This window comes from Gopherus flavomarginatus, chromosome 13 (genome assembly GCF_025201925.1).
Source record: "Gopherus flavomarginatus isolate rGopFla2 chromosome 13, rGopFla2.mat.asm, whole genome shotgun sequence".
NCBI lineage: Eukaryota > Metazoa > Chordata > Testudines > Testudinidae > Gopherus > Gopherus flavomarginatus.
Genome location: NC_066629.1, coordinates 4376598 through 4394939, shown reverse-complemented (window position 1 = coordinate 4394939; position 18342 = coordinate 4376598). Strand labels below are relative to the sequence as shown.

The 18342-nt window shown below is 48.8% G+C and overlaps 1 protein-coding gene across 1 annotated transcript in view; it reads left to right on the top strand.

The window, feature by feature from the left end:
* The first annotated feature begins 12524 nt into the window (after positions 1–12524).
* LOC127033841 (gametocyte-specific factor 1-like) overlaps positions 12525–18342 on the top strand; it is a 30751-nt gene continuing 24933 nt past the window's right edge. The window contains exons 1-2 of the mRNA XM_050922115.1: positions 12525–12563; positions 13274–13388. Of these exons, the coding sequence (XP_050778072.1) occupies positions 13367–13388 (22 nt within the window). The 5' untranslated portion in view covers positions 12525–12563; positions 13274–13366. The remainder of the gene's footprint in view (positions 12564–13273; positions 13389–18342) is intronic.

The window sequence follows — 18342 nt, the reverse complement described above, 5'->3', positions numbered from 1 at the left end:
GGTATGTGTGTAACATCTTTTATTAGAAAAAGGTTCCCACCAAAAAATGGTGCTTTTGTGGGAAAATGTCACATTTTGACAGCTTCTTGACAGTCACTGGTTTAGTTTTAAAATTTCCCAATTTTTGTTCCATTTTTAATTGTATTTTCCATTTTGGTTTTTGAAACCTGACAAAGCTAGATTTTTTTTTTAATTCTTGTTTTCCTTCCTCCCGCTCTCTATTTTCTCCTTTTTCTCCACTGGAAAAAAAAGGGGGGGAAAGGAAGGAGGTAAAGAACTTAAACTGGAGGAAGTATGATCTTTCCCTTTTCTACTTTTTTTTCTCCACTGGAAAAAAAGAGCATTTATTTGTAGTACCTAGGACCCCTCATCATAGAATATCAGGGTTGGAAGGGACCTCAGGAGGTTATCTAATCCAACCCCCTGCTCAAAGCAGGACCAATCCCTAATCTTTGCCCCAGATCCCTAAATGGCCACCTGAAGGATTGAACTTGTAATGCTAAGTTTAATAGACTAATGCACAAACCACTAAGCTAGGGGTCAGCAACTTTTTAGGAGTGGTGCGCCAAGTCTTCATTTATTCATTCTAATGTAAGGTTTCATGTGCCAGTGATACATTTTAACATTTTTAGAAGGTTTCTTTCTATGTCTAGTCTATAATATATAACTAAACTATTGTTGTATGTAAAGTAAACAAGGATTTAAAAATGTTTAAGAAGCTTCATTTAAAATTAAATTAAAATGCAGAGACCCCCAGACCGGTGTCCAGGATCCAGGCAGTGTGAGTGCCTCTGAAAATCAGCTTGTGTGCCACCTTTGGCACACGTGCCATAGGTTGCCTATCCCTGCACTAAGGTATCTCTCCCACTGCTGTGCCGGGGCTGTACAAACACTACAAAGAGACACTCCCTGACCCAAAGCACTACATTCTTGTGATGCTGGCAAACCAGGTGCCAGCTCATTCCAAGGCTCCTAAGCATCAAATGCACAGCTGGAAACCAGTCTGGCTTATCTGTGTTAGTATTCTTAAAATAGGTATTAGGTTTATAGAGATGTGTTCAGTGTTTGGACTGTATGAAATGCTTGTAAGTTGCTGCTTGCACTAATTTCACTTATCTGTATCCCATGTTATAAGGTAATATGTAAGTATTTGCTCTGTAACTATGAAAGTGTTTGCTATGAAACTGGAAACCCTCAGTCAGGAGAGAAGACTACAAAGTGTGAGATACTAGTTTACCACAAGAGGTGTCATCTCCAATCCAACAGCCATCAGACAAGCCATTATGGAACAGCTGTGGACAAAACTTGGTTGATTGTTCCTCTTACATCCATGAAGAGGAGATATGCACAAACACTTGTCACATTAGTTTGAACTGTGGGGAAAGGGAATAAAAATGCCTGACCAGAAGGAACTTTATCTCTATGCTGTTCGAACTCGGAGACACAAAGACTTCTAAACATAAGCAAGAGGTTCCCAGCTGTTTAGCTTCAGTTAGCCCTAAAGGATACACAGAAGCTTCTATAATACGCAGGCTTTGTGACCTTTAGAACCTAAGACTGTAACTCGTATATGTTTACCTGCTTTAAGCCTGAAAATAACTCTCATTTCTTTTTCTTAACTAATAAATCTTTAACACATTTTTATAGGATTGGCTACAAACATTCTTTGATAAAGAATTGGAAATTCAGTTGACCTGGGGTAAGTGACTGGCCTTTTGGGACTGGGAGTAACCTGAATATTGTTGTGATTTTTTTTGGTGTGAGGACCCACCTATGACAAAGGCAAGTTTGCCTGGATGACAAGATAGATCTGAGTCCCTCAGGGGACTGTCACGTGAAGGCTGTTGTAGCGGCTGAGGATTTCACATGGGATACTTGGTTGGTGAAATCTCAGTCTAGAACACACAACCAGTCTGGGTTTGTGCCCTGCTTCTTCACAGTCTGCCCAAGATCGGAAGAGAGACAAGGTGGGTGAGGTAAGATCTTTTATTGGACCAACTTCTCTTGATAAGAGAAAGTTATTACCCTGCCTGTGAGCCACTCCAGACAGCTTGACAAATCTAATCATAGAAATGTAGGGCTGGAAGGGACCTCAAGAGGTCATCTAGTCCTTCTCCCATGTAGAGGCAGGATTAAATACACCTAAATCATCCCTGAGAGGTGATTGTCTAACCTGTTTTTAAAACCCTCCAATGATCATTTCCCAAGGTAACCTGTTTCAGTGCTTAACTAGCCTTATGCTCAGAGTTTTTTCCAACCTCAGTTTCCCCTATTGCAAACTAAGCTCATTACATCTTGTCCTGCCCTTGGGGGACATGGAGAATCATTGATCACCATCAACCTTTTACATATTTGAAGACTTATCATGTGCCACCTCAGTGTTCTCTTTGCCTTTGTTTCATACCTTTCCTCCAAGGATCTGAACATTCTTCAGACTCTAGTGAATGGCCCACCGTTGTCCCAGAGTGGTACAGGAGACTTAGTGTCCCATTTGACAGAAGGGGAGACATACAGAAAGTCCAGGTGTGTTTTTAACACAAACGCCTCATGAGGCAGTAGTCATGCTGAGCGGCCTGGCACTGTGCTGTAATCACTGGACAAACACTCCCACCATGTGGCAGAAAGAAAAGTCCTGATGATGTACTAAATTTAAGCAGAGTCCTAGTTCCATATTTAAACATGATTCTTCTTGAAAGTCTTAGCACTTGTTTATCATTTGTATTTTGAAATTACTGGAGCAGCAGGTGTCATGGAGCGAGATTGAATATTTTGAAACCCACTGATGCAAAAAGAGGAAGATTACCATGCATAGGGCAGTGGGCCCTCTAATTTTATTTTGACACAAAACTGTCAGGTTTCTTTTCTCCAGCTTTAGGTTTTATTGAATTGCAATATATATCAGAGTCTAAATGCAGAACAGCAGAGAGCAAATCTCTTTATGTCAAGGCCAGTTCTTTATTCATAGTATTTGTCCAGCTCTTGAGGTGTGATGCATTTGGAAGGTCAAATCAAGGTCAGAAACCAACCAGGATAACCAATTTCACTTGTGTTAGACTGGCAATTGCAAAACAAATGCATGATTAGTTGTTTTAAACTGGCAATTTTTTTTAAAGCTCTACCAATATTTGTTTCATTGTTTCCTTGTCCTCCACTGTCAGCATCCATCTGTTGTCTTGTCCTTAGATTGGAAGCTTTTTAGGACATGGACTGTCTTTCTGTTCTGGCTTTGTACAGGGGCTAGCACAGTGGGGTCCTGCTGCGACGAAGTGGGACTGTTCTTAATGTTTCCTCTGAATACTGTGTTGGTGCCTCAGTGTCCCCTATGCATTTCTTAAGTCTCCAGCATGCATAAATGGCTGACACTCTGTCTCCTGGCAACAAATGGCCTGGGCCCTTCCCCTCTGCAAGGGGATGCTAAAGGTTTGGGAGAAGAAAGAGGTCAGGTGACCTCCTGGCCCGGGAAAGGAAGTCAACAGAGAAGGAGGGGCTGGAGGGAGTTTCAGTTTGGAGTTGGCTGGGGACGGGAAGTGAAGGCAGACAGGGTTGTCTGGCTCGCTGAGCCTCAGAATAGACCCGACCGAAGGTCCCGTTCTCAGTACCTACAAGCTCTGTGTTAGACCATGTTCCTGTCATCTAATAAACCTCTGTTTTACTGGCTGGCTGAGAGTCACGTCTGACTGCGAAGTGGGTGTGTGTGCAGGACCCTCTGGCTTCCTCAGGATCCCGCCTGGGTGGACTCGCTGCGGAAAGTTCATGGAGGGGCATATGCCGAATGCTCCAAGGAGAGACTCAGGAGGTGAAGCCGTGTGAGCTTCTTGCCCTGAAGAGAGTCTGCTCCAAGGGAGAGGAGGTTCCCCAAAGTCCTGCCTGGCTTTGTGGGGAGCAGTTCCAGAGCATCGCCTGGTGATTCTGTGATACCTGCTTCAAGCCTAACAGTCCTGGGTACTAGTGCAATAGACCTAAATACAAATATGATTGATTGTATTGCTGTAGTGCTTCGGAGCTCCAGTCCTGGATCAGGAGCCCATAGTGCTAGGTGCTGTACAAACACAGAACAAAAAGATGGCCCCTGCCCCAGAGAGTTTCCAGTCTGTGAATTTGGCAGTTGTAAGTCCTAAGCATTTTGGCAGGTGTTAATGGCCACTATGTGGACTAATTCACCTGGCCTCTGTGTATATGAGGCACCTTATGGATAGGGTTCACCTGGCAGCTGCCTAGTATAAGCAAATACAAATAGTAGGAAAGCTTGTTATTTGTACTGTGGTAGCAAGGAGGAGTCTCAGTCATAGATTTTAAGGTCCAAGGGACCATTGTGACCATTTGGTCTGACCTCCTAGCACAGGTCAGAGAGAACCTCACCCAGTGATTCCTGCATCACACCCATCACTTTTAAATCTTTTAGAAAGATACTTTTTTAGTCTTGATTTAAAGGCTTCAGGGGATGAGGAATTCACTATGACCCTAGGTGAGTTGTTCCAGTAGTTAATTACTCTCACTGTTAAGAAATTGCACCTTATTTCTAGTCTGAATCTCTCTAATTTCTGCTTCCAACCATTGGCTCTCATTCTGCATTTGTCAGCTCCATTGAGGATTATTCTGCCAATTGGAAATCTCCTCCCTGTGTAGGTACTTGAGTTCAAGTCACCTTTCAACTTTCCCTTCAATGGTGACCACTTCCTCTCAGCCAGGAGCCAAATGGTTCTCAACCAGGGAGACGCGAATCCCTAGGGGCACACAGAGGTCTTTCAGCGGATACATTAACTCATCTAGATATTTGCCCAGTTTTACAACAGGCTACATAAAAAGTACTAGCAAAGTTAGTACAAACTAAAATTTCATAGAGGCAATGACGTGTTTATACTGCTCTATAGACTCTACACTGAAATGTAAGTACAATAGGTATATTCCAATTGACTTAGGCTGTCCTTATGCATAGAATGTCCTACAAGAACTCATCCATAAAGCCAGTCGACTTTCCTTCACATCCTTCTTCCAGGCCCCCCACAACAAGGAATTAGCCCTGGCCAAGTAGGGGCCCCAAGGGGAAGAGCCGAGACACACTTGACTCTATATTTTATCCCTCTCACTCCACTCTTGGTCTTTTCCACAGAATGTAAACTCTTTGGGGCAGGGACCCTCATCTCTATAGGTGCAGGCAGTGCTAAGCACAGCAAGGGTGCTAACAGAGTGCAAATCACACACCACGCAGCAACACTGAACCACTTTTCCAGGGTTTTTGTCCTTTGCTGCCAGTCCAATGGGTCTGTGACCACTTCATCCATTGTGATCTCCAGCTTGTTCCATGCTAAGAGGGAATCCTGCCCCAACTACCTGCGCTTAGTTTTGGGAGCCATCCAGCTGCCCATGCTGTACATGAATTTGGTGCTCTAAACCTGAAGCCCCAGTGGACATATAAGAAAGGGGGCTGAATGCGGCAGACCCACTAGCCAAAACCCAGCATTGGGGTGAAAAACTATGGCTAAAGCTTTCAAAGAATCTAACGTCCAGTATCTAAAGCCAGATCTAGGCACCTTGAGAAGCAGCTTGATTATTTGGAGACACTGGACTCCTGCTGATTTCAGCAACTCTGAAAAATCAGCCCACTTATTTAAGTGCCTAAATAGGGATGTAGGTACCAAACTTGAAAGCACCCAAATGGGAACAGATTGGTCCAAATACCCGTCCCTTGGTCAAATTCTAATGAATGGCCAATGACCTTCAAAATGCTGGACCTCTCTGGCTTCAGTTGAGGCTGATGCAGATGCTCAGCAACCCCTTTGCAATTTGGGTGCTGTGATTACAGCTGTGGAAGATTCCCAAGACATGACCCTGGCTGAGCCAATGCTTCATAGGGGCCAGGCCTTGAATTTTCTTCATCTTATTAAAGGCAACTAGAAAATAATTTAATTTAAAATTAATTAGGTCCATTAGGTCCATCAGTGGCTATTAGGATGGGCAGGGACGGCGTCCCTAGCCTCTGTTTGCCAGAAGCGGGGAATGTGACAGGGGATGGATCACTTGGTGATTACCTGTTCTGTTTATTCCCTTTGGGGCACTTGGCATTGGCCACTGTCCGAAGACAGGATACTGGGCTAGGTGAACCTCTGGTCTGACCCAGTATGGCCGTTCTTATGTTAAAAATTAAGTGAGGAACTCAATGAAAATGGGACACTGCATCTAGCTCAAAGGGGCTAAACTTGATCATGCCAGTACAATTGTGATCAGAATCAGGTCCAATATTTTAACCTCTACTGAAAGTCCAAGAGAATGTCACTCATTTCTGGGCTGTTGAACACTCATCAGACTTGTTTGCCGAGTGCACAAAGGAGCAGATTAGTCAGGCACCACTGCTTTGAGACAGCCATTACTGAATGTAATGAAGCCTGACATTGGTGTGTTTGTTTAGGAGGCCCTATATCTCCTTCTATAGAAATTCCAATCTGTTTGAGATCTAAACAAATAATATTTATGGGTCAGCGAAGATCAGTATGAACAATTTCATTGCGATTATTGCAGCATACAGACTGAAGATGGAACGTCGTATTTAGATGCGTCTGATGGAGACATGGGGAAGATGCTCCATGCACAGCCTGCATGAAAGGGGTTGTAATTAGCCAGCAGACAGCCATTTGGGAACTTTACATTTTCCACGGCAACTTTAAACAAAGCTACAAGAGACACGAGCAGAGCCAGCAGAAAGCAACTAATTTGCATCAAATGAACCATACTGCAGGAACTATTGTCTTCAAAGTGCTTTTGACTCTGAAAAGAGAGACTCTCTCAATTTCATCAAGGGGGCCCATGTCCATTATCTCTCTGAGATGCCATAGTAAATGTGCTCACAGTGCAAGCAAGCAGAGGTTTTCTTCTACTCACCCTGCAAAGCAATGCCAGGATCAAAGAGTTAACCTGGGCTTTTCTCCTCATGCATCATTGACTGTAATAACTGTTCTGTAGGTCAATTTCAATGACACATGCACTTAGTTGGCACAGTAGTAACTGATTAAGTTTATGAGCAATCAGAACATAAAAATGGCCATACTGGATCAGACCAATGGTCCATCTAGCCCAATATCCTGTCTTCTGACAGGGGCTAATACCCAGTGCTTCAGAGGGACTGAACAGAACAGATAATCATCAAATGATCCATCTCCTGTCACCCATTCCCAGCTTCTGGCAAACAGAGGCTAGAGACACTTCAGAGCATGGTTTTGCATCCCTGCTCATCCTGACTAATAGCCATTCATGAATGTATCCAGTTCTTTTTTAAACCTTGTTATAGCCTTGGCCTTCACAACATCCCCTGGCAAGGAATTCCACAAGTTGAGTGCATTGTGTGAAGAAATAATTCCTTTTGTTGTTTTAAACCTGCTGTCCATTAATTTCATTTGGTGACCCCTAGTTCTTGTGTTATGAGAAGGTGTAACAGAGTGATTCCTGCTCCTGCCCTGCAGGGCTTGAAACAGCCCAGGAGAGGGCTGTGGCAGGGGCAAGAAGCCTGGGCTGATTGGAGGAAAGTAGGCTCAGCTGGGGTCATGCCCCACTCAGGTCCATCTGTTCCCTATAAAAGGCTGTGAGCCAGCAGCCTAGGCAGTCTTCCTCTGTCTGTAGAGGGAGAAGGGTTTGTCTGCAAGGTGTCAAGAAGGGAACCTAGAGTGGAGCAGGGCTGGGGAAAGGCCCTGGGAGCTCCAGCCTAGGAAAGCCCCAGGCTGAAGCCTGATAAGGCCCCTCAGGTACTGGGTTGCAGAGGGCAGCCCATGGGTAGGCAGGGGCAGCAGGTCCGAACCCCCTTTGCCTACGATGAGTGGCTTACAGTGCAGTCTGCCCCAGTGAGCAGGGGACTAGATGGGGACTGGCAGTAGACAAATACTGAGGTGAAGTGGGGATAGTGGGTGGGGGTTCCCTTAGGATGGGGAGACCCTGAGGCTGTGAGGGGTTACTGCCAGGGAGCAGCACCCCAGGTAAAAGGGGCACTGAGGTACTGGGAGGGTCACAGGTAAGGTGGATCACGGGCCTGCAGAGGGCACTCTGGAGCTGGAATAAGCTATTTCCTAGAAGTCACCAGCAGGAGGTGCTGTGGCGGTGAGTCTAGGGGCTTAAATAACCCTTCCTTATTTATTTTCTTCACATCAGTCATGATTTTATAGACCTCTATCATATCCCCCCCCCGAGTCATCTCTTTTCCAAGCTGAAAATTCCCAGTCTTATAAATCTCTCCTTATATGGAAGTTGTTCCATGCCCCTAATCATTTTTGTTGCCTTTTTTTGCACTTTTTCCATTTCCAATGTATCTTTTTTGATATGGGGCAAATCCAGCTGCATACAGTATTCAAGATAGGGATGTATTATGGATTTATATAGAGGCAATATGATATTAATTCTGTTAATGTTGCATTTGATTAGTCACTATACAGTGCCCCGCACAACAGATCCTTGTCCATGACTAGGGCTCCTGGGCACTATGCTAAGACAAATAATAACAATGATGATGCAAAATAGACCCAAGCTCTTCCTCCTGTACCTGGGCTGGCTCTGCAGAGTGGAGAGGATCAAAATGCAACAAATCCTTCCCCTTCTCATTTTTGTCACAGCTCTTATTCCAATACACAGAGAGAGCAGGCCAGCTAAGGAGAGACCATTTTTAGACAGTCATGTTTCAGAGCAAAAGCACGTCATAGTACTGAAGTGACATCTTCCAGAGGCCCCAGCGTGTGCTGGGCAGCTTAGTCTAAGGGGGGCAGCCCTCCCTACTTGACCATGCTCCCAGCATACAGCGGGTTGCCAGACATCCAGTTTTTGACCAAAACACTCAGTCAAAAAAGGACCCTGGCAGCTACAGTGAGCACTGCCAACCAGGCTATTAAAAGTCCAGTCGGCAGTGCTGCAGGCCTAAAGCAGGCTAGTCCCTACATGTCCTGGCACTGCGCTGTGACCAGCAGGTCCAGCTCCTAGACAGGGGGGCCATGGGGCTCTGTGTGTTGCCCCCACTCCAAGTACCAGCTCCACCCTCCCATTGGTCGGGAACCATGGCCAATGGAGCTGGTGGGGCAGTGCCTGCATGTGAGAGCAGTGCACAGAGGCCTTGGCACTGGCCTAAGAGCTGAACCTTCTGGTGGCTACTTCCGGGTGCAGCACAGAGCCAGGACAGGTAGGCAGGAAGGCAGCTTGTCTTAGTCCTGCTGTGCCACTTACTGGGAGCCACTTGAGGTAAACCTGTGCCTCAACCCCAGCCCTGAGCACTGCCCACAAACCCAGAGCCCCCTTCTACCCCCAACCTCCTCATCCCTGGCCCCACCCCAGAACCTGCACTGCCAGTTGGAGCCCTCATGCTCCCTGCACCCCAACCCTTTGTCTCAAGATGCAGCCCCCTCCCGCAAACTGAACCCCTTAGCCCCAGCCTGGAGGCCCCTCCCATGCCCTAAACCCATTATTTCTGGCCCCAACCTGGAGCCTGCACCCTAGTAAAAGCCCTCACCCTCTCCCGCATCCCAATCCCCTGCCATAGCGGAGTGAACGTGAGAAAGGATGGGGAAGAGTGAGCCACCAAGGGAGGGGGGAATGTAGTGATTGGGGGGGCAGAGTCTCAGGGAAAGGGCAGGGCTAGGGTGTTTGGTTTCGTGTAATTAGAAAATTGGCAACCCAACACATATACAGTTCCCTGGCCCACAAACTGCACTCCCGGAGTGCACTGCTTCCCCCTCAGCTGCTGTCCCAGCCTACACTGCTCCACCTTGAGCCCTGTTCCCAGCATGCCCTGTTCCCATTCAGGGCACGGTCCCATCATGCACTGCTCTCCCATGCAGGCTGCATTGGAGTCCCTCCACCACCACTGTCCCAGCATCCACCGCGGCCCCTGAGCCACACTGCCACCCCGCGCTCCCACTACGCCCTGCTCCATTCCAACCCCAACCCCAGGGGGCGCTGCCGCTAACCCCAGCGCAGCGTGGTCAGGCACCTCCCTCACTGCCCTCCCCTCCCTGCCCTGCCCGCCTAGCCCCGCCCCTTCAGCTGGGAGGGGTGAATTGAGCAGCCTCGTTATGGTGCCCGACGGGGCGGGGGTTAGAGCCTCACCGTGGTCTCAGAGCGGCGAGGGGGCAGGAGTTTCCCACTGGCTGCTCCGGAGCCGAAGGAGCCGCCTTCGCATTAAGGCCACGCGCTGGTTCGGCGCAAGCCTGGTGGGTAACGGCTGGCGCGTCCGGTCTGGGAGCTTTCTCCCCCTTTCTTCAGGTGCCTCGGGCCGTGTAGAGGGAGGGGCGGGGGGGCTCTTCTCGCGTCTCTCGCTAGGGGCGGGGGGCTCTTCTCGCGTCTCTCCCTAGGGGCGGGTGGTTGGGGGCGGGGCGGGAGGCTCTTCTCGCCTCTCGCTAGGTGTGGCTGGTTGGGGGAGGGGGGACTCTTCTCGTGTCTCTCCCTAGGGGCGGGGGGCTCTTCTCGCGTCTCTCGCTAGGTGCGGGTGGTTGGGGGAGGGGGGGGAGACGAGGGGAGGGGGGGCTCTTATTGCATCTCTCCCTAGGTGCGGGTGGTTGGGGGAGGGGGGGCTCTTATTGCGTCTCTCCCTAGGTGCGGGTGGTTGGAGGGGAGGGGGGCACTTCTCGCGTCTCTCCCTAGGTGCGGGTGGTTGGAGGGGACGGGGGGGGGCTCTACTCGCGTCTCTCCCTAGGTGCGGGTGGTTGGGGGGGGAGGGGGGGCACTTCTCGCGTCTCTCCCTAGGTGCGGGTGGTTGGAGGGGGAGGGGCGGGGGGCTCTTCTCGCGTCTCTCCCTAGGTGCGGGTGGTTGGGGGAGGGGAGGGGACGGGGGGGCTCTTCTCGCGTCTCTCCCTAGGTGCGGGTGGTTGGAGGGGGAGGGGACGGGGGGGCTCTTCTCGCGTCTCTCCCTAGGTGCGGGTGGTTGGAGGGGGAGGGGACGGGGGGGCTCTTCTCGTGTCTCGCTAGGTGCGGGTGGTTGGAGGGGGAGGGGACGGGGGGGCTCTTCTCGCGTCTCACTAGGTGTGGGTGGTTGGGTGGGGGGAGGGGCGGGGGGCTCTTCTCGTGTCTCTCGCTAGGTGCGGGTGGTTGGGGGAGGGGCGGGGGGCTCTTCTCGTGTCTCTCGCTAGGGGCGGGTGGTTGGGGGAGGGGCGGGGGGCTCTTCTCGCGTCTCTCCCTAGGTGCGGGTGGTTGGGGGAGGGGGGGAGACGAGGGGAGGGGGGGCTCTTATTGCATCTCTCCCTAGGTGCGGGTGGTTGGGGGGGAGGGGAAGGGGGGCTCTTCTTGTGTCTCTCCCTAGGTGCGGGTGGTTGGGAGGGGAGGGGGGACTCTTCTCGCGTCTCTCCCTAGGTGCGGGTGGTTGGGAGGGGAGGGGAGGGGAGGGGGGGCTCTTCTCACATCTCTCCCTAGGTGCGGGTGGTTGGAGGGGGAGGGGAGGGGGGGCTCTTCTCGCGTCTCTCCCTAGGTGCGGGTGGTTGGGGGAGGGGAGGAGAGGGGGGGCTCTTCTCGTGTCTTGCTAGGTGCGGGTGGTTGGGTGGGGGGAGGGGCGGGGGGCTCTTCTCGCCTCTAGCTAGGTGCAGGTGGTTGGAGGGGAGGGGCTCTTCTCGCCTCTCTCTCGCTAGGTGCGGGTGGTTGGGGGAGGGGAGGGGCTCTTCTCACCTCTCTCGCTAGGTGCGAGTGGTTGGGGAGGGGCAGGGGGCTCTCTTGCTAGGTGCAGGTGGTTGGGGAGGGGCGGGGGGCTCTTCTCGCCTCTGTCTCGCTAGGTGCGGGTGATTGGGGCGAGCTGTCCCATGTAGGCAGGCCTGGGCTCGGGCCTTGCTGCCGGTCCCTGGGCTGACAGCGGCTGCCGTGCCCCGCCTGGTCCCGGCTGTGCGGGGTGCTGCGAGCCTGCGCAAGGCCGGGGAGATTGTGTTGCCCAGCGCCCCGGCTCACGGTGTAGCCGGAATGGCCCAAGCCACCGGGGATGGCGGAGTGCGGGTCCTTGGCTGCCTGTGCCTCAACCTCACACGGCGCCACCGTCAGGCTGTGGGCCTTGCCCCCCCTGCAGCATCCTTTGGCTGGTGCATGTCCCCCATAGTGCCCTGTGGGCCGGGGGCAGGTGGGTTAGGACATACCAGTCTCCTTACTGGGGTGTCCTAGGTCAGACCATACCAGTTTGTCAAAGGCACCTCTGAAATACTGGTTCTGGGTCAGATCTGCAGCTCACAATTTAGAGAGGGATACGCAGCTGACACCCACGGCCCATGTGTGCCAGTTTTATTAGGCATCTCCTTTTTGGCTTTTTTTAAAAGCAACAACCATATTTTCTGGTGGGCAACCAAATCTGAGATTCAGGTTGTCTCTAGAATGTGTGCAGTCCTTTAAATTGTCTTATTTAGATTTACAATCTTGTGAGGAAGGATTTTTTAGATGAGTGATCCATTCAAATTGTATGAATTGCAGTGAAGACAGGAGAGAATCTGACTCTTTGCCTTTTTTTTTCTTTCATGCAGATCATAAAGCACAAGGTAAGTGTAAAAGTGTTGACCTGTCAGGCAGGTGGAGTGGCTCGGGATGGAGCACTAAAGCGTGTATAAGAAGAGATAACTGAACTGCCAAAATAGGTGGCTTAATTTTTGTTGGGAACTGTTTCTTTTAACCCTTTTACATGTATTGAGCAAAGAGGATGTTTCAGACAAAAATCTTTGGATTTTAGCATCTTGGAGGAAACCTTTCTCTGTGGAGCAGAAGAATATGGGGTTCTCTGTATCCTATATTATATGTGGGCGGCTAAGAATAAGCTTGTGTCCTAAGCATACGTAGTATAGATATAAAGTCTACTGGCTGCTGTCATGCGGTTGATCTTTGACCCTTAGTCGCTGTGATGAATAAATTGAAATAACTTTCAAGTTATTTCCAGTGCTTGGAAGTTGAAGCTAGAAAAATTCAGAATGGAAATAAGGTTTATTTTTAACAGTGAGGGGAATTAACCACTGGAGAATCTACCACAACAGATGGTAATTTTTCCATCATTTTTTTGAAATTAAGATTGGATGCCTTTCTAAAGAATCTGCACTAGGTCAAACAGGAATTAATTCAGGGCTGTCCTGTGCCTTGTGTTGTACAGAAGGTCAGCCTAGATCAGTAGCTTTCAACTTTTTTCATTTGCGGACTCTTAAAAAATTTTAACTGGAGGTGCAGGACTCCTTTGGAAATCCTAGGTATAATCTGTGGACCCCTATGGATCTGCGGATCACAGGTTGAAAACTCCTAGATGATCATAATTGTCTCTTCTGGCCATAGAAATCTGACTCTCCTCATTTTTGGTCTATAGGGTGGATATTTTAAGGAGGAGATTGACACTCAGAGACTGACTCAAAGAGTCCTCCAGCAAAACTTAAGTCAGCATTCTTTTAGCATCAGTAAAATGGAGTTAGAAGACAACTATGGTAAGTGTTTCTTTGCTGGCTTGTAACATTCATGCAGAGGCCTGGACTAGAAGACCTCTGGAGGTCCCTTCCAGTCCTACAGTTCTGATTCTAGTCATGGTTCCTGCAAAGATACAGTGAGAGACCGCTTAGATCTTTGAAAGTATTAAAGTATCTTAAAGTCGGTTAAAGGAGGGAGTGGCTTCTAGGGAAGTAACTTTCCCCTCTAGGCATTAAGTTTGGTGGATATATGCCTGTGTGTATTAGAGCAGCGGTTCACTGCACCTGATTTTGGGTCCCAGAATGAAAGAATTCATGGTCTTCTTGCAGTTCAAAACCACGCAAACTTTAGAGGCAATAAAGGATGATGTGGGTCAATATCACAGCAAAATAAAAAACAACCTAGGTTTTGCAAGTTGAGTGTGAGATTGATTGGGTAATATGTAGTTGCTGGGTGAGTGACTGGGTGTACTGAGACAAACACTTCTAGGCAGCATATTGGGTGCAGACACGCAACACCATACCCCAACCTTTGTGAGTCAGGAAGGCTGGAGTGGGGGCGTAGCTCAGCTGTGTGTGGTTCATTTTATTTATTTACCATATGCAATCTGGCTAAGCCACAGTGTTCTTATCAATAATGTTCAAGGCATGAAGGCTTCCAAGAAGTTGTCATTTTGCAGTCCTCCACCATGTTTGTGGGTTCCCACATTGACCTAGTGGACTATGTCCACCGGCTGCAGCATGTCTGCTGTCTGGAGAAATGGACGATCCAACTAGCAGATCAGATTTGTTGTGTGGGGTACAAACTGGTTACAAAACTACAGTCATGTCTGGTGCAGACAGGGTCTAAATCAGTTTCCTGGGGATCATCCCAATAAAGTGACAGTTCTTAAGGCCCTATCTATGCCACAATTCATAATTGACTTTATTTGCAGTGGCTGGCTCCAAAACGTGTTTGGCTACAGATGCACCATGGTTAATATCCTGTTAGTGCTAGGGCTGTCAAACGATTAAACAGTAATAGAATACCATTTATTTAAATATTTGTGGATGTTTTCTACAGTTTCAAATATATTGATTTCAATTACAGCACAGAATACAAAGTATACAGTGCTCACTTATATTTTTTATTACAAACGTTTGTACTGTTAAAAAAAGTATTTTTCCATTCATGTAATATAAGTAATATAGTGCAATCTCTTTATCAGGAAAGTTGAACTTACAAATGTTGAACTATGTACCAAAAAAATTGCATCCTAAAACAAAACATTGTATACCTTTAGAGTCTACAAGTACAGTCAGTCTTACTACTTGTTCAGCCAATTGCTAAGATGAACCAGTTTGTTTACGTTTGCAGGAGATAATGCTGCCCACTTCTTGTTTACAATGTCACCTGGAAGTGAGAACAGGCTTTCACGTGGCAGTGTTGTAGCCAGCGTCGCAAGATACTTACGGCCAGATGCCCTAAAGCAGGGGTAGGAAACCTATGGCACGTGCGCCAAAAGCGGCACGCACGCTGATTTTTTCCAGTGGCATTCACACTGCCCAGGTCTTGGCCACTGGTCCAGGGAAGAAAGCATTTTAATTTAATTTTAAATGAAGCTTCTTAAACATTTTAAAAACAGTATTTACTCTACATACAACAATAGTTCAGTTATATATTATAGACTTATAGAAAGAGACCTTCTAAAAACATTAAAACATGTTATTGGCATGCAAAACCTTAAATTAGAGTGAATAAATGGAGACTTGGCACACCACTTCTGAAAGTTTGGTGATCCCTATGCTAAAGATTCATATGTCCCTTCGTGCTTCAGCAACCATTCCAGAGGACGTGTGTCCATGCTGCTGACAAGTTCTGCTCAATAACGATCCAAAGCAGTGTGGCCCAATGCATGTCTGCTTTCATAATCTAAGGCAGATGCCATCAGCAGAAGATTGAATTTCTTTTTTGGTGGTTTGGGTTCTGTAGTTTACACATTGGAGTATTGTTCTTTTAATACTTCTGAAAGCATGCTCCACACCTCATCCCTCTCAGATTTTCGAAGGCACTTCAGATTCTTAAATCTTGGGTCGAGTGCTGTAGCTGTTTTTTAGAAATCTCACATTTGTACCTTCTTTGCATTTTGTCAAATCTGCAGTTAAAAAGTGTTCTTAAAATGAACATCATGTGCTGGGTCATCATCCAAGACTGCTAGAACATGAAATATATGGCAATATGTGGGTAAAACAGAGAAGGAGACCTAACAATTCTCCCCCAAGGAATTCAGTCTCAAATTATTTAACGCATTATTTCTTTAACAAGTGTCATCGCCGTGGGAGCATGACCTCTGGAATGGTGGCTGAAGCATGAAGGGTCATATGAATGCTTAGCATATGTGGCATGTAAATACCTTGCGATGCTGGCTACAAATGTGCCATACAAACTCCTGTTCTGAGTTTCAGATGACATTGTAAATGAGAAGCAAGCAGCAATATCTCTCATAAATGTAAACAAACTTATTTCTCTTAGCGATTTGGCTGAACAAGAAGTAGGACTCAGTGGACTTGTGGGCTCTAAAGTTTTACATTGTTTTGTTTTTGAGTGCAGTTATGTAACACATCTACATTTGTAAGTTTCACTTTCACAATAAAGAGATTGTACTACACTACTTGTATGAGGTGAATTGAAAAATACTATATCATTTTTACAGTGCAAATATTTGTAATAAAAACAATAGTGAGCACTGTTCTTTTTGTATTCTGTGTTGTAATTGAAATCAATATATTTGAAAATGTAGAAAACGTGCAAAAATATTTTATACTTCAGTTGGTATACTATTGTGTAACAATGCAATGATTAAAACTATGATTAAACATGACTAATTTTTTAATTGTGATTTTAGTTAATTGGATGAGTTAATTGTGATTAATATACAGCCCTGGTTATACCATGGTCAGGTAAGGGAGCTGCCCTCTTCAGAGGCCTAGCTTGGCATATGGCGCTGGCTTGATGCATTGGAGACTCCTTCTTCCCCCCTCTCCCCCCCCCCCACTGTTATTCATGGGTACACAGGCTTGGTGCTCTGGAACCATTGGATGAAGTTCAGGGCTTGTCTACACTACCACTTAAGGTGATATGATTTATGTTGGTCATAGGTATGAAAAAGCCACCCCTCTGAGCAGTGCACCATCTGAGTTGTCCACACCAGCCCTAAGTCAGTGGGGGAGACACTCTTGCTTTCATAACTTCCTCTTCTTGGTGCGGTGGAGTAATTATGGTGATGGGAGAGCGCTCTCTGGTCAGCATAGTGCTTTTTCACCAGACTCACTAGGGCAGTGCAGTTGTGTAGACTGGCCCTTGGACAGACCCTCTTGTAGTGTGACTACCCCTCGAGGCGCACACTCACTAGGACAAGCCTCCTGGGCTTCAGCTCCTCCTGGGTCTGACCTCTGAGCATTCAGCATCCCTGTTTCACGCCCTAAGCTCCCTGCAGCGAGTCCCCCTGAATAGAACACCTGGGGACATGGCAGGCAAGTTTTGTAGAAATTTTGGTGGTGCCTAGACCCACCCGCCCCCCCAACTCCACCCCCTCAAACGCTGCCTCCACTTGCCTAAGGCTCTGGGTGGAGTTTCAGGGGGAGGTCTGGGGTGCAGGCTTTGGGAAGGAGTTTGGGTGCAGGCTCCGGGCTAGGACACGGGGTGGGTGTGCAGGAGGGGGTGAGGGCTGCAGGCTTTGAGACGGAGTTTGGGTGCAGGCTCCAGGCTGGTGGTGGGAGTGTAGGAAGTGGTGACTGGTGCAGGCTCCGGGCTGGTGGTGGAGGTGTAGGAAGGGGTGAGGGGTGCAGGCTCTGGGAGGGAGTTTGGGTGCTGGGTGCAGGCTCCGGGCTGGAGCAGGGGGTGGGTGTGCAGGAGGGGTGAGGGGTGCAGGCTTTGGGATGGAGTTCGGGTGCAGGCTTGGGTGGGAGTGTAGGAAGGGGGAGGTGGTGCACGCCAGGGCAGAGGATCAGGCTGCAGGGGAATGAGGGTTGGGACTGAGGATGAAGGGTTCATGATGTGGGGGGGGGGCTCAGAGCTAGGGCATAGGCTCAGGGTGCCGGGGGATGAGGGCTCTGGTTGGGGATGAGGATCAGGGTGCGGGGGGATGAGGGCTTTGGCTGGGGATGAGGGCTCTTGGCTGGGGCAGAGGATTTGGGTGCAGAGGGATGAGGGCTCTGGCTGGCGATGAGGAATAGGGTGCAGGGGGATGAGGGCTCTGGCTGGCAATGAGGATCAGGGCGCGAGGGGATGAGGGCTCTGGCTGGGGATGAGGATCAGGGTGCAAGGGGATGAGGGCTCTGGCTGAGAATGAAGAGTTTGGGGTGTTGGAGTGGCTCAGGGATAGGGCAGAAGAGCAAGGTAAGGGCAGCCTGCCTTGCCATTAGCGGTTGGCAGGCGCTAGGACCCTGGGACAGCACACACAAGTTCTGCTGGAAGCTGTTTTCTGACAGCAGGTTTGGAACAGGCAGGGAAACGGCAGAGCGCGGACGCAGGAGGGAGGGGTGGAAGGCGGAGGCCGGGACCTGATCCAGGTAGGGACGCGGCGGGACGGGGCGGTGGAGGGAGACTCGTGGGGGGGCGGCCGGGGTCCGATCCAGGCGGGGCCGGGGTTGCTGGAGCAGGGCACCCAGCCCTGAATATTTCTGGAGCCTGGGCACCGCGAGCCCATATATCTCACCCCTATGCCTGGGGAAACCTTGCATGCCCCCCTAAGGGGCCATGCACCCCCGACAGTGGAAAACAGAAGGGTTTATTAGTCGTCTGAAACAAATCGTAGAGTAGAATCTTGTTAGCACAGAAGGCAGGAAGTTAAAGCAAAGTCCATCTTGAGGAGACTCAGAGCCCTGGGTTCTCCTCCCTGAGTCCCAAACTAGGAGACTGACCAGCTTTCAGCAGCTCACTCTCAGTCATACCCAGTTGCCCCTCCTCCATCCTGTATGCTGTTGCCCATGCAAA